We start from the raw sequence: 15,491 nt of genomic DNA on the forward strand, positions 1-15,491 counted from the left end.
GTTTAGGTTGGAAAAGACCTTTAAGATCATCAAATCCAACCATTAACCCAACACTGCCAAGGCTACCACTAAACCCTGTCCCTCAGTGCTATGTCTACACATCTGTTAAATACCTCCAGGGATGGGGACTCCCCCCCTGCCCTGGGCAGCCCATTCCAACGCCCAACAACCCCTTCTGCAAAGAAATCCTTCCTAAGAGCCAGTCTGACCCTGCCCTGGCGCAGCTTGAGGCCATTCCCTCTTGTCCTGGCGCTGGTTCCTTGGCTCAAGAGACTCATCCCCCCTCTCTGCACCCTCCTTTCAGGGAGTTGGAGAGGGCCATGAGGTCTCCCCTCAGCCTCCTCTTCTCCAGACTAAACCCCCCCAGTTCCCTCAGCCGCTCCCCATCAGACCTGTGCTCCAGACCCTGCACCAGCTCCGTTGCCCTTCTCTGGACACGCTCGAGTCATTCAATGGCCTTTTTGGAGTGAAGAGCCCAAAACTGAACCCACTCATTGAGGGGTGGCCTCACCAGTGCCGAGTCCAGGGGGAACAATCCCTGCCCTTTCCTGCTGGCCACACTATGGCTGGTACAAGCCAGGATGCCATTGGCCTTCTTGGCCACCTGGGCACACTGCTGGCCCATGTTCATGGGCAGTTACTGTACCTCACTTGGCTACCATGGCGAGATTTGCATCAAGTATCTTAGAAACCTCAGTCAACTGCCAAAGCCTCGCTAGCTACACCAGCCGCTCGCTATGGGTAAGAGGAACGGTCACTTCCAGAGCGCAGGTTTCTGAACAAAGAAACCCCATCCCCATTCCCTGTGCAGACAATGCAGAGCTTCAAACCCGTTGTCTGACTCCTGCAGCTCCGCAGGGAGGCTGAGGTTTTGCATTCAACAGCGGCACCATTTGCAGGAACCGTGGTTTAATCCGTTTCCCTGCGCACGAAACGGTTGCCACTGACGGAACGGAAAGGGGGGGGCACAGCCACGGGAACAAGCAAGGCCCACAAATGCCTCGGCCGGTGTGGAAACAGAAAAAAGAATTTCTTAATTACACTCTTAGTAAAACAAATCTCTGACCTCAGTAACTCACAGATGAGCTGGAGCCCTCATCATTTCCTAAATCAAAGGCTGTTTCTTACTGTGTAGTATTTCAAATATACTAATTGCTAATTAACTTAAATTTAGCAAAAGAGACTATAAATTCTAATTCTAAATACTTCAGAAATATTTCTTCCAGAACATAATCATGACCAGAGTCAAACATTTAATTTTAGGGCTAAGATTATCTACGTTCATGTTTACAGTCAATTTAAGGATTATTTATACTATTTACATTATCTCAAATTAGAAACAAATCCTTGGAACAATTAAATTACAACTGAAATGTATAAGGAAATCAAAAGCTCTTTTAAGATCATTACTACAACATCTACTCCAAACATTACATGTAATGGCAATATTTTGGAAAAGACAGCTATACCAATAAGCACAACAGTGAAATAGATTTAAAAATAAACGATGTATACACACCATATTTGTTTTGTACAGACCCAACCAACGCGCAAGTGATTTGTTGAAACTAATACTCTTAACACACTGAGAAAGCTTAAAAAAAAAAAAAAGAATCAAGGGAAAATAGCAGAAATGCTGTGTTTCATGTTTTAGAAAAGAAATAGGTTATCCTTGCTGTTCTTCTGATGGGGAGCAGACATGTCCCTTCAAGGAGGGGGAACAAGCTAAAATTATGCAAAATCCTTTAGTTGCCTAAAGCCCAGACATACTATTTTAATTTACTGACTGTCTTAAAACTGCTTAGGTTATACAGCCATATTCCCATCCCCCTCCCTCCAAACCCCATACAAACTACAACCGACACAGCCAGTGGACTTCAGAAAAAAGCACTATATTAACAAGCAATACAAAAAAATCCTGTTTTGTTAATGCTTACTTGTTGTGGGAAACAGGTCCGTACAGAATGCTCTGTGTATCCAAAAGAAGGCCCCTCAAACACAGCTGTTGGAAGTTTTAGAACTTCTTTCAAAAACTGATCAAACTTTGTAAATATCATTAGTCCATTTGAATCTGATATTTGAGAGAAAATATCTGTAAGAAAATATAATAAAACCCTACAGTAAATACGTGCTTACTACAGAAAAGCAAAAAGTTATTTCAATCCATTTAAATCCCAAGAAACGTTTGCTTTATTCTGAACATCATTTCTTATCACTTGCTATCAAGATAAAATTTATAAACAAATTATTTGAATGTACATGCTGGGAGATAAACCTTCCTGTTTCTTCCATCCCACCTTGAGAAAAGATTCTGCCAGCGCATTAACTGTAACAGCAAGGAAGCAGAGGCTAGGAGGCATTATAAAAGTTACAGAACGGGACATCTTCAAGCTGACGCCTTCAAAATAAAACTACATAAAATCCTCTGAGAAGTCTCCTAGAATTAAAAAAAAGTTGTAAGAATCAAAGTCAAAACTGGTAAAACTCCTTGTCCATCTGGTGCCCATCAAGGTGTTGAATTCAATGACCCAGCATTAGGTGAGTGTCAGAAGCAGAGCAGTCAGGAACTGGGGTGCAACCCCCATCTCCACGGCTCAAACGCAGGGGCCACGCAGCTGAGTGGATGGGGGGGGAGGAAATCTGAGCTGATCTGCTCCCAACACTGAAGAACCTTTGTCCTTACATGAGACAAATGTTTGTGAGCAGACAAGGTGTGCTTTTTCATGAGCTATGTGGGGTGAAATGTGTTTCTGACACCAAAAAGAGGATCGAGCCAGATGCTCAGCAATCCCGGGTATATCCAGAACCAGAAGGGGAGGGAGGGGGGTCCCAGGGGCGTTTTTCAGGTATTTTCACTCCCCTGCCACACAGATGGTGGGACGTCTGCTGAGCCTCCTGCTCTGGAGCCCCGCTACCCCTCCCCAGAGCTCTGCTCCAACCCTCTGCCCCAGCCGATCCACCCCACCAAGTCAAGGCCCCCAGCTCTCACGACTCAGGAAAGGTAAAAATACAGGAGAAGGTGTGTAGGTAGCATTATAAGAAAATGATGTTGTGTAAAATATTAGGGCAGCCGTATGCAGATAAAGCAGAACTGTCCTGGGATCAAAAATCTCTTTGGAAAAAAATCCTCAAACAGCAGAACTGGGTCTCTGAGAGACTTGCAGAGTCAGATTACTCTGTAAAGGGAGATTTCTCTAATAAGAGCAATAATATTAGTAAGACCTAAAATTTTCCAACAATAACAATATTCTTCACTAACACTGAATCATCTATGAGGTTACTGAAGACACCATCAGTAATTAAACATCAAAAACAATAGGTTGACAGAAAATAAGCTTAATTTAAGTGATCAGAGCTACGTCCATTAAAAAAAAAAACAAAACCAAAACCAAGACTATTTCAGAAAGGCGTATTTCTAGAAAACCAGAGAAATTATTCCAATCTCCTGAACAAACAAGCTCACGAAGAAGCCTGCAATAGCCAACTTAAGGGTGATGAAGCTGTGTGGAATTTCTATTGCTGGCTAAAGAGACAGCTTGAAGCGAAGGTCTGAAGCCCTTGTTGAACAATCTTCTAAGCCATATTAGGAATAATGGGGGAATGATGAGCTTTAAGGTCCCTTCCAACTCAGACCACTCTATGATTCTATGGAAAAATTAAAAAAAAAAAAAGGGAAATGGGGGTCAGGGGGAATGCTGTATTTTAGAAAATTAAGCCAAACAGAAAAAATAAATTTAACCTGATAACTGAATGTGGAAAGAAAAGTCAGGATCAAAATGCACACAAATGAAAACTATGGAAGCAACTAAAACTAGAGCCAAACCTCCAGAATCCTAATCCATTCTAGATCAGAATCGCTCCAGAACTGGCACATGCACAAAACCCGAAGGTCGAGTAATAAATCTGTCAAGGTGGGACTGGTAGAACATGACTGGAACATGACAGTACTTGTATTTAAAAAAGGACAGAAATCTTCTGGGTATATACAGTCTGTTAATCTGAACTGAACAGTGTGCAAGCTTTAAATGATTTTAAAAAGAAAGTAATTAAAGCTATGGAAATAAATTGAAAGTGAGATAAAATAGAACAGGCTATATCAAGGGTAAATTGAAAAAAAAAAACCACAACCAAAAATCAAGCCCCACTAACCCATATCTTGGGGCCATAAAAAAAGTGGTTTTATAGTCAAAGTAAAGTTGAACTCCTTTATGTGGGGAACTTCCACATGGGAAATTAACAGAGAAATTGGAAAAGATGAAGATTAGTAGGATATAATTATATAGTCATCTGCCCTTTTAAAGAGCAGTAAATTACCCGCAAAGAGAAAACCTCGAGCAAAACAGAGGCTAACATTTAATTCCTCAAGAGCTCACCTCAGGGTCACAACAGACATGTGCCAATAGCGTTTCCTGATGACAAGGTATTATACTTTAATTCTCATCTAAAATTTCAGTTCAATGCTACTATGTTATAAACTTTTTTTTTTAAACCAGACAGAATAAAAATTTTAGAACTATAAAAACCACTGCTCAGTCCCCAAAATACCAATGCAAAATGGTACTTGTGCAGCTCACTATTTCCTTTTTACGAATGTTGGTAGTAAAACTTCAATGTTAAGAACAGAGCTCGTAATATCTGTTAAACCTGTCCAACAGTTCCCTCGAGAGCCTCGTTTCAGCTGCTTATAACTGCCAGAACTGACTTTTCCAACCAAGGCATTTGCCTGATGCTTTGTACAGTTTCAGCTGAAGGCTCTACCGTTTCTCTGATTAAGTTAAAAACAAAGCAACAAAAAAATCTGGCACCCTCATTTTCTAGGGTCTAGGATACACCTTGAGTGTATCCTGTGTCTCTCAATTTCTACGAAGTTGTCAATTTTTACCATACAAATTCATAAATATTTGTTAAACAACAAATTAACATCAGCAAGAGCCAAGAAAATAAATTTAACAGATTAATTGGTTTGACTGTGTTTTCTGGGGGGGGGCGGTGGGGTGATATGTGCGTGTGTAGGGTTTTTGGCATTAATCTGAAGTCTATATTAAAGTCAAAAGGACAATCCAAGGAAATACAGGCCCGTCAGCCCCACTTCAGTTCCTGGGAAAATCATGGAGCAAATCTTGGTGCATGTTCCTGCGTACATGAAAGAAAAGGTGACTGGGATCCATCAGCACGGATCTACCGAGGCTAAATCACACCTGGCCAGCTCGGTTGTTTTCTGTGATAAGATGACTGGGGCTGGAGGTATCATTCACCTCAACTCGAGCAAGGCTTTTTACTTTTTATTTCCCCACAGCATTCCAGTATCCAAGCTGGGATGTCAGAGGCTGCACGGGTGAGCCATCAGATGGGCAAGGAACATGGATTACCAGGCTTGAGGGGGGTGGATAATGGGTCAAATCCTATGTGGAGGCCAGTAACAAGTGGATTTCTGTTGGAATCTGTCCCGGGACATGTCCCACTCCGCACACCCAGCTGGGATCTGGGAGAGGTGCCGGGGCATGCTCTTGCCCAGGTTACAGATAGAGACAGAGGTCCCCCAGATTGGGAGGAGTGGGTGACACCCCTGCACCCGGCAGGACCCACACCAGCTGGAGGAACGGCCTGGCAGGAACTGTAGCAAATTCAAACCAGGAAAAGGCAAAATCCTGCTGGCGGGAAGGACAAGACTCTGGCGGCAATCCAGGCTGGGGGCTGCCTGGCTGGGCCGTGGCTCTGCTGGGAAGGTCCTTGTGGGTTTTGAGGTCACAAGGGGAACGTGAGCCAGCAGCTCAGCTAGCAGAGGGAAGCGATTATCCTCCTCCGCTCAGCACTTGTTAGACCTCTTCCAGGTACCATGCCCAGCTTTGGGACTCCCCAGAATGAGAGAATTGTTGAGAATCACAGAATATGAAAGACACAGAATACGAACAACAAACTGAAGTGAGCTCTGTAGAGGGCTACAAGGACAGGCAGCACGCTGGAGCACGTATCCTGTGAGGACAGGCTGAGGAAACAGCAGTTCAGCCTGGAGAAGGTAAGACACTGAGGAGGCCTAATAACACCGCCTGGACACCTACAAGATTACGAAGATGCTTTTGGAGGAAAATTTAGTGGTTAGACTTTGAGAGCGAGGTATCAGAGAGGTCCTAAGTCTGCGACAGATACTGCAGAGACCAGAGGATCCGAAGGGCTCCAAGGACCAGCTACTAGCTGGAGGCCAATCGCTGGAGGGATCCATATTGTACAGGCATGGGCACTTCTGTATATTTATGCCACATTCAGGCTTCCATCCTGGTCAGGCAGAGGAGGGCAACAGAACCAGGTCATTGGTGCTGTTCGTGTTCACATGGAGCAGCTTGAGGGAACTGGGGGGGTTTAGTCTGGAGAAGAGAAGGCTGAGGGGAGACCTCATGGCCCTCTACAACTGCCTGAAAGGAGGGTGCAGAGAGGGGGGATGAGTCTCTTGAGCCAAGGAACCAGCGCCAGGACAAGAGGGAATGGCCTCAAGCTGCGCCAGGGCAGGGTCAGACTGGCTCTTAGGGGTTGTTGGGCGTTGGAATGGGCTGCCCAGGGCAGGGGGGGGGAGTCCCCATCGCTGGAGGGGTTGAAGAGTCGGGTTGACCCAGCGCTGAGGGATGTGGTGGAGTTGGGAACGGTCAGGGTGAGGTTCATGGCTGGACTGGAGGAGCTTCAAGGGCTTTTCCAACCTCGATGATTCTGTGGGTATTGATCCGTGCTGATCCGCGGGGCTGTGTGCACATGTTCCTCCTGGGACCGCACACCCACCCTCACCTCTGGGGGACTGGGACAGGACAGGGCAGCAGCCTCACCTCTACCAGATCAGCGGATGTTGTGGCAACTCTAACATTTGTTATAAACAAAGGAGATTTAAGAAAACCTGCATAAAATCACGCACTGGCCTTGTTCGGTTTCAGTAGATGTGACAGCACAACAAACCACATATTACTATTTCTATTACTACTACTACTCAGTCCACTGATTAGGAACAAACCAAATAACCCCCCTTTTACCCCCACTCCTCCAAAACCCAAAATACCCTCTCCCCAAAATCAAAACCTCACAATCAGGCTAATTCATCTACAGCAGATTAACTTTCAGGACCTTTATGATGTGAAAAACTTAGTATTTCGCACACATTATTGAATGAATTTTTAGGGTGAACTTCAGTAAGTGCTAAAGGCTTAATCAGAGCCAGATGGTGAGAGGAGAAAAGGAGCTAGGAGGCGAGGGAGCCAGGGAGCACCACACAGGTAGAGCCAGTTGTCAGAGAAGTCAGACAGCCCTTAAAATGGGCAGGATGCAGTCTAGATTTACTTGAAGTTCTGTTTGCAATTTACTTGCCGAAATGACATGGAAGGAAGCACTAATTATTTCACAGTGAATCTACTTGAATGCCAAAATGAAGTCATCCAAATCCACAAAATCTGACATTTTTATATGGCGTCTCTTGATGTCTGACAAAAATCATAAAGTCCTTAGGAGTGGGCTGGGTTTATAACTCCTACCTTGCACGCCATGTAAAGGAACTCCTTTTCAAGGAGTATCATGTCACAGGAAATGATCTCTTCCAGAGACAGCAAAGTGGTATCATTGAACAACTCCCATTTCATATGTGCTGTCAGACACTGTATGGCCTGAAAAACACTCCATTTGTTCACATTTTCAGAATTTAAAAAAAATAAGCCTGTTCATATGCAAGTACAGAGACCAAGTTACTATCATTCATGTAAATTATGAGATGAGGGAAAAAAAAAAAATTTACAACTTCCAGTATTTCCAGAAAGCCTGGCGTTCCAGCTGAGCCGGAGCCGATAGCGGGCTCAGGAAAGCGAGCGGAGGCTGCGCAGGAGTGGGGGTGGAATCAGGGGAACAAATAAACTGGAAACAGAAGAAGTTCAGTGCTGAAATGGGCCAGTAATCAGGGAGACAGGTGGGAAAGACAGGAAAGGGAAAAAAAAAGCCCAAACAAAATAAGACAGCATATTCATAATGATCAGAAGAAGAAATAAAAGAGTATGAGAACAGCTGAGGCAGATCAGATCAAAAGTCTGTTTATCCCAACAGCAGATGGCTCAGGCAAGCACGTCCCCCAGAATATTCCTCACTCCCTGAGACTATCTTTGCCTTCAGCAACCCTTGATGAATTTGCCTTCAGTGAAACTGGTTCAAGGAGTAATCAAGTGGTGTAAATATTTGATACTGACAACATCCTCTGGTAAAGTTTAAAGTGCCATTGTGTTTTGTTGTTCCAGTCTGTTGCTAATTGCAGTTACTGCCCTTTAGTTCTTGTACTGGAGGGGTAAGGAACAGCTGTTTTTATTCATCACTAACGTGGCGCTCATGATTTTATAGAGCACTATCCTTTCACCACCGTGGTTCTTTCCAGGTGGAAGAATCCTGCTCCATCTAGTTGTTTGTCCAGAAAGCTTTCTCTGCTTTTGCTGATCTTCTCAGAAAAGATGCATGAGGACTGGAAAGGGCAGGCTGCCAGACGGGGGTACTAGAGCAGCAGCCACTTGTGTGAAGACACCAAGGATTTACACAGAGCCTTTACCTCTCTGCTTTGTTCTTCCCGTCCTTCCCCTCTGTACCGTTTCACACGTGTTTTAGCCATCACTAAACAGAGCACCAGTGTCTTTGTAGAAGTACGGCTCCGAGATCTCTCACTGGAGCAACGACTTTCTTAGCTCGCCTTTCTGTGCATCACATCAGGATTACACTTCACTCCTCCAGCATGCACCACTTCACATATATTCACACTGAATTTCACCTTCCATCTTATTTCACAGTTACTCAGCGTTGTCAGATGATACTACAACTCTTCAGTCTATTTTAGCTTTTACTACACCGATTTTCTGTGTATCAAATTGTCACCTTTCACTGTATTTTTCCAGATCATTGCTGACAGTGTTAAAACCAGTTTAGGTCCAGCACTATCCACCAATCTCAAGATACATTTGATCAATATACCTTTTATATCAGTATCAATATACATTTATAGCAATATACCTTTTTGATTCCTTTTAGCCAATCTTCCACCCCCACGCAGACCCCACTTTTCATCCCTTTCATCAAACTTTTAAATGTCTTTAAGCATTTGATAAGGGACCTTCTCAAGTGCCTTTCAGAAATCCAAGAAGTCTGTATCAGCCAGAACTCCTTTTCTTGGTCCCTTTTTTTTTTGTCCTCCTTTAATGAACTCCTGTGGTTTTATAAGGCATCCCATCACAAAAGCCATTTCCCCCAACAATAAAATCTCATTTATTCATGCATCAACTAATCCTATTCTTTATTACTAACAACTTCCCCCAAACGAGTGTCAGGTATACAGGCCTGAAGCTCCCCACATCTCCCCTCCCAAACTTCACGTGACATTTTCTTCTTAGAAAGTTTTCAGAAACACAGGCAACGAACAGTTAATAGTTCAGCTATTTTATTACTTTCCTTGAGTTCTAGTGATACTCAGAAACTCAAGCTGCTAACAATACAGCACACTTCCTCTCTTCTCCTCTGCCCTCGGAAGGTTTACAAGATCCTACCATCCTGAATCTGAGATTTTCTCTCACATTCCACAGAAAGCTCTCCTACAACTCTGAAAAGTCAACAGCCTAATTTGATCCTGGTTTAGAGAAAGCTTTTCCCTCCTGCACAGATTTCCTACACTCCTAAAATCTCAATTCCAAATTAGCCAAAATCCCCTTTTGCTAGACAATTGTGTTAATCACGTGTCGAGACTCTGCCTCTGTGTCTAACCTTGCACATGGCACTGTGAGCATTTTAGAGAATCATAGTGAGGTGGTTCCAGTCTTTAACTTTCTCTCCAATTACGTAGAGACAACAATGAGCACATGAGGGGACAGAGGAGTATCCCGAAGTGACAGAGGAGTGTCCACAGCAGATGGTGCATGAGAAGAAAGTGCCACAACCATATAGAGCAGTGGGAAATCAGCATTACTGCTACACTTATGGATAAAGAAGTTTTTCCCTCTCAAGTGACTCATAAGGTACTATACCTGACAAAAACACCCCACCAAAGCCAGGTTTTAAATAACTGTGGTCAACAGTTAGTACTCTGTCATAAGAACTAGCCCAGAAACTTCAAATGGAGAGAAGTCAGCACGAGCGACGTAGTGAAAAGGCAAGGAGACGAACAGAGTTTTAACACTGAATTAAAGAAATAAGACAGAAGTGCTACTGCCCAAAACATGTCAAATAAAGTCACACACGCTTTGAAAAACTTCTCCAAAGAGGAAGTGCACCAAGAAAAAAGGGATGGCAGATACTGGAGGAAAGATCCCAGCAGTACAATGCAAACTAAAGGTCAGCTGCCAAGACACAAGAATAAGTAAAAGGTGTGACAACCAGGAGATAACAAAGCTACAAGCAGCAGCACTATCCAGTGAAAGTGGGCAAAAGCTTTTCCTCCAACGTGTATCAACATCAGTGAAGAGTTTTTATAAAGAAAGTTACAGTGGTAAAGGAAACAGGAGCCAACAGAATAAGAAAAAAAACAAAGGGAGCTTCAAATGCTATGAAGAACAGGAGACATTATAAGAAGACAGAGAGAGAACAGCACATTAAATGCACAAATTTTAAGTTTTAAGACCAGACACACCTGTTAAATAGGACTATTAAACGAGGCATCCTTAAGGTGAAAGCATCTTGACTAGCCACCTTTTGAGTCAATAACTTGAGGCTTAATATAACTGCCAGATGATATCTAGGTCTTTGTCTGAAAACATCAACAGTTTACTGATTCCTATAACATTTAATTCCACTGGTTAATTGCCTTTTCCACTAAAACGTCACATTGCCATTTTCTTGATGTTTTTCAGTATTGTCTTGCTAATTCTAGAAATAGTGCTCCTTTTCTGTCCCAGGCCTGTGCTCATCTACCATAACCTCCTCCAATCTTACCCTAATTAAATCCAAAATGTAATTTTTTACTGAGAAAAAAAAAATAGTCTCCATCTTTTTCCCTCAGTATTTGATCTTGCATATTTTATAGAGGTAATTTGTTAAGAACGCTTAAGAAGTCTTAAATATCCTGTCATAGATGCCTGTCCCCTGTACTTCACACTAATCTTTAGTCACCTGCAGCTTTGGTGTTAATCAGAGAATTTTATAGTTACTGCCAGATAAAAAACCCCAGCATTTCCTGGTACTGAAACATGTGCAGCCTTAATATTAATACGTGCGTGCAATGATTTCTCACTATCTTTTTTTCAGACCCTGTCATGTAGTTTAATTCAGCACACTAGTTTTCACATTGTTGGTTTTAAAGCAAATATAGAGAGGCTTAATGATGTAGAGAAGTCTAAAGAATTATTTACAGTGAATGACACCCGTGGAGATTAGGGGGATGTTTTAGGAGGAATTATAACTTTCATAAAGGGAATTTAGGGCAAGGTGAAAATGGCAAGACCTGAACAGTAAAATTGGGCACTGACCGTAAGATTAACTTCCCAACTTCTCAGGGTGGAAATGAAAAGAAAAAACACCCATAACAGCACACCTTGCCACTAAGAAAGACAGAAGAGCAAGAATTACTGCTAAAGGACAAGAACAATGTTTATGGTATCACTCATTCTCTACTGATACAGCAGAAGTCTCACGGAAACAAGAAAAAAAGGAAGTAAGATTGATGAAAAGAGAATAAAAAGAGTCAAAAACCCAAGAAGCTGGAATTACAGAATGAGAAGATGCAGAGAGCGCCTCAGATGAAGCAGAAGATATATAGAGAATCCCCCCAACATCCTCAAAACAGGGAAAATTGCAACAAATTCGATATTACTATCAGAAAAATCAGACCTGAACTTTTACATATAAAGAAGCGCCTAAGCATTTCAAAACAAACGAATGGACTCGTTAAGGCCTCCTCAGTAAGGAACTCGGTATGTTTTATGGCCAGCAGATGGCATGTGGAACAAAAACTTTAATGGAGCGAGCTTCGGTTCCCATAGAGATTGTGGAATAAGCAACAAAGTCAGCTTTCAGAACTTCATACAATAAAAGATACATGGCCAGTAACGGAAACAAAATATTTCATAAAATGGTTTGATTTGCTTGAAAATACTTACATCTTAGTTTGTCCAGTATTTTACCACCACACATAGTTGCCAACATCGCTTTCACTGAAAATACCGTCAACTTCCCATGGCCCTCACTGTGAAAAAAACATTACACGGTAAGTAATTACTACATAGAAGGATAAAGCAACAAAAACACTTGAGGCCTAGGAAGGAAATGCATAAACGCTCTCTATTAACTACTAAGATCTGCCAAAACTATTTAATATAACATTGAAACAGTGGTAACACTTAACATTTTTAATATATTGGAAGAATTAACAAGTGTCTAATCACAGATCAAATTTTCTTGCAGAATTATTAAATGCACAGCTAAAGAGACTACCATTTGTCTTGTTCATCCCACAGCTGTCCTATCAAAAGTAATGTTATTGTTTCCATTAAGATACATTTGTTCACTGTAAAACATCTCATTTTTTCCTCTGCTAGCCCTTGTTGCTTTAAATTTTTACACCTTGATTTAAACTCTGATTTTCAAACACACATTTCATTCTAAAAATAGTAATTGATAGCTAATGCAGAAGTTGTATGATATCCTGAATATACCGCAGAACAGGAACAATGTGAACAACGGTTTATTCTAATTTCAGTTAATAAAGCTGCTGTGCTATCAGAACAGATGGCACATTTAGGGAATTATTTTCTAGCATCAGCAAGAGAAAAATGAATTTGTCTCTATGGAAAGTATGAAAAGGCCCGTTCAGCACGGTACGATAGGTAGGAATAGCTACGTGTTGCCAGAAAGAAAGATAAAGATGAAATTCTGAGGGAATTCCGTCACCAGAAGCAGAAGATGCTTGCCGGGTTCAAGCCCAGCACAGCAGGTATCAGGAAGGGTTTCCCCCAGCTCAGCGCTGGCCCAGCAGACACGCATCCCGCTTCCCTGCCTCCGGAACGTCTCTGGCTTGCACAGCAGCAAAGACAGGGCTCAGAGAACCTCCGCTATAGGATATTAAAGCAGCCACAGTGCAGCGATGTCAGCATAAACCCACTGCTACCGCGGTAAACGTTGGTTTAACGGGGCATAGGGCAAAAGAAACGTGTGTAAATGGGGGTAAAAGCTGGTGGAATTCTGAGCAACTTATTGCCAAACAGAAACGTACTGAGTCATTGTCCTTAACCACAAACAGCAACAGTGGTACAGAGAGACCACCGAGAAAGTTAACATCACACAAAAAAGGAGAAAAAGAATTACAATCAGTTCAAGTAACTGTAACTAAAGGTATTGGACAGATAATTTGTACTGTCATGGAAAATACGATGATGGGGAAAGTACAGGAGTGTTGGAAGAGATCTAGAAAAACTCGAGAATACTTCTCAGTGGAAAGAAGATGCATGCTTAACATTTGCACTTGGATGACTAGCACTTGGAAAGTGTTAAGAGTAGAATTATTCAGAGTAAATATTGGCTTATGGTTTTGAAGCAGTGACAAGGTCTAATGTCAATGACAGACGAGCAACCAGATGGAGACATCAGGAAGTAACCAAGTAACTTTTTTTTTCCCTTTCACACTCAGAGTTAACATGAAAATACTATCTTCTGGTAACTTGTCACACTCCACAGTGAGGTAGAGGCTCTCAACCTTTCCCAGGCTGAGATGTACCTGGAATATAACACATTATTTCTCTAAGACAGACTCAGAGTATCTTTCAGACGTTCCCTCTAGAGAAGAGAGGCAGTCTCTCCTGGAGCTACAACTGCAGGAAGATCCATGAAGAGGAACGGTGATTCAAAGGCCATCACTTTATTGATATCTACTACCTGTTTCAAGAAACTAAACAAAGGCAGAAAACTAAACACATTAGGTATTTATTTCAAGCTATGTAACATTAACAAGGTGAAGATCTCAGCTCTCCTATTTTGTTCCTGTTTTTTTCTCAGCTTTCTGGAAGAAACATGTTGGCACTCCCTCTGTGTGTAAAAGAAGTAAGACTTGACTACATCTGAAACTGCTTGTCTGAAAAGTTCATCCTCTTCAAGCCCTGACCTCTGCTTTTACCTGAGCAAATCTCACTCAAATCTCCTTAAGTTATAGCCTCAGCCCCCCTCCTCCTTTTCTTTTTAATAGACATTCATTTTCTCTCAAAATAGAGTTCAGCTTTGAATAAATTTCCAGAAAAAATGAGTGACTAAAGCCGCTAATATCTTCTCACAGGACACAAACTTATCCTTGCAAAGGTATCTTACGGTGCCTTCAAGACATCAGGCCTGCTTCTGCTGACATTCTGTTTATCAATCAAGAAAAACACTAAAACTCCTCCCCCTGCAATCTGGTAGAGGTGCAAGCAATTTGCCAAAATCAATTTTTGTACCAATGCGATTCAATCTGCTGAACTCCCCATCAAAAGGAAAAAGGGCAGAACTTTCAATATGATTTTGAAACTCCTGTAACAGGAAGTTACAGGATTTCAGGACTGGAAACAGAGCTGGGGGACTTGTTTAAAAGGCTGGGCTGGTGTACACAAGGCTTTTTCCAGCTGCTTGCAGGAAGCCTCCTCCTCTACCTCTTCCCAAGCAGGTGTCTAGTAGTGGATGCCCACAGCAGTGATGCACTAATCCTGACCCAACCTCCGGCCGGCTCATCACCCGTCCCTGGGCAGAGCTCCAGAGCTCCGTTCCCCCAGGCAGAGCTCCGTGCCCACTCTGGGCAGAGCTCGCACATAAAGGGCAACTCCCCCTCCTCAGGAAGCCATGGCAGCTCTCCCCACACACCCTCTCTAGAGAATCAGACCTCTGATTCCCCCTGCCTGTTGCCCATGCTGCACGCCGTGCCCTACGGCCCCTTCGGAGAGGCACCCGGTCACACTGGCTTCCCAGAAAAGGCACAAGCGCTTTCTGCATAATGCTGGTCCGTAGCCATTTCCTTACATATATGCACATGCTTGAAGTGAGCCCCTTCCAGCTCTGCTGCTGAGGTTCCTCCTAATCACATCACTCCCCACTTTGCTCACCAACTCCATTCCTCACTTATTTGTTGGTCACCTTCTCTTTTCCCCTTATTGCACGCTGCTTTATCACCAGCATGCAGGGTGGTTTGATACTCACATTTTAAAAAGATAAAAAGTTGAAGCAACTAAACTCATTGTCAAATTAAATGTGGTTTCTAGAAATGATGAAATAAAAAACTGACTGCTCTGAAACAGTCAAATGTGGTGAGGGAACGAGCTGTTACTCTGGGGTGCCAGCAACAGGTCAGGGACTTTGGAAAGCCATGAGAGGCTACTGGGAAAAACAGACCAGGAATAAACTCTCAAACACCCCCACAAAGCTCCGTGGGAGAAAGCAGCAAAGAACATCACAGCACAGCTGTTCCTCCCCACCACTGACCACCGTATGAGCCACCCTGTCTGCACCACGATCAGGGCGTTCTGTGGGTCCCAGGGAAAGGTTCGTTGTGA

The 15,491-nt window shown here is 42.9% G+C and overlaps 1 protein-coding gene across 15 annotated transcripts in view; it reads right to left on the reverse strand.

Annotated features, from left to right (window-relative positions):
- Positions 1-15,491, reverse strand: part of DTNB (dystrobrevin beta) — a 218,168-nt gene that overhangs the window by 176,420 nt on the left and 26,257 nt on the right. For 14 of the 15 annotated variants that reach the window (XR_012627973.1, XR_012627974.1, XM_074861192.1 and 11 more), the window contains 2 exons: positions 12,084-12,169; positions 1,938-2,092 (listed from right to left, as the gene is read on the reverse strand). Coding sequence is in view for 13 of the 15 variants with exons in the window: in XM_074861192.1 (XP_074717293.1) it covers positions 1,938-2,092; positions 12,084-12,169 (241 nt within the window). In the remaining 2 variants the exon portion in view is untranslated. Of the gene's footprint in view, positions 1-1,937; positions 2,093-7,508; positions 7,532-12,083; positions 12,170-15,491 lie in introns of those variants that run through there. The other variant, XM_074861196.1, reaches the window with a different exon arrangement.

Source organism: Strix uralensis, chromosome 3 (genome assembly GCF_047716275.1).
Source record: "Strix uralensis isolate ZFMK-TIS-50842 chromosome 3, bStrUra1, whole genome shotgun sequence".
NCBI classification, from domain to species: Eukaryota; Metazoa; Chordata; class Aves; order Strigiformes; family Strigidae; genus Strix; species Strix uralensis.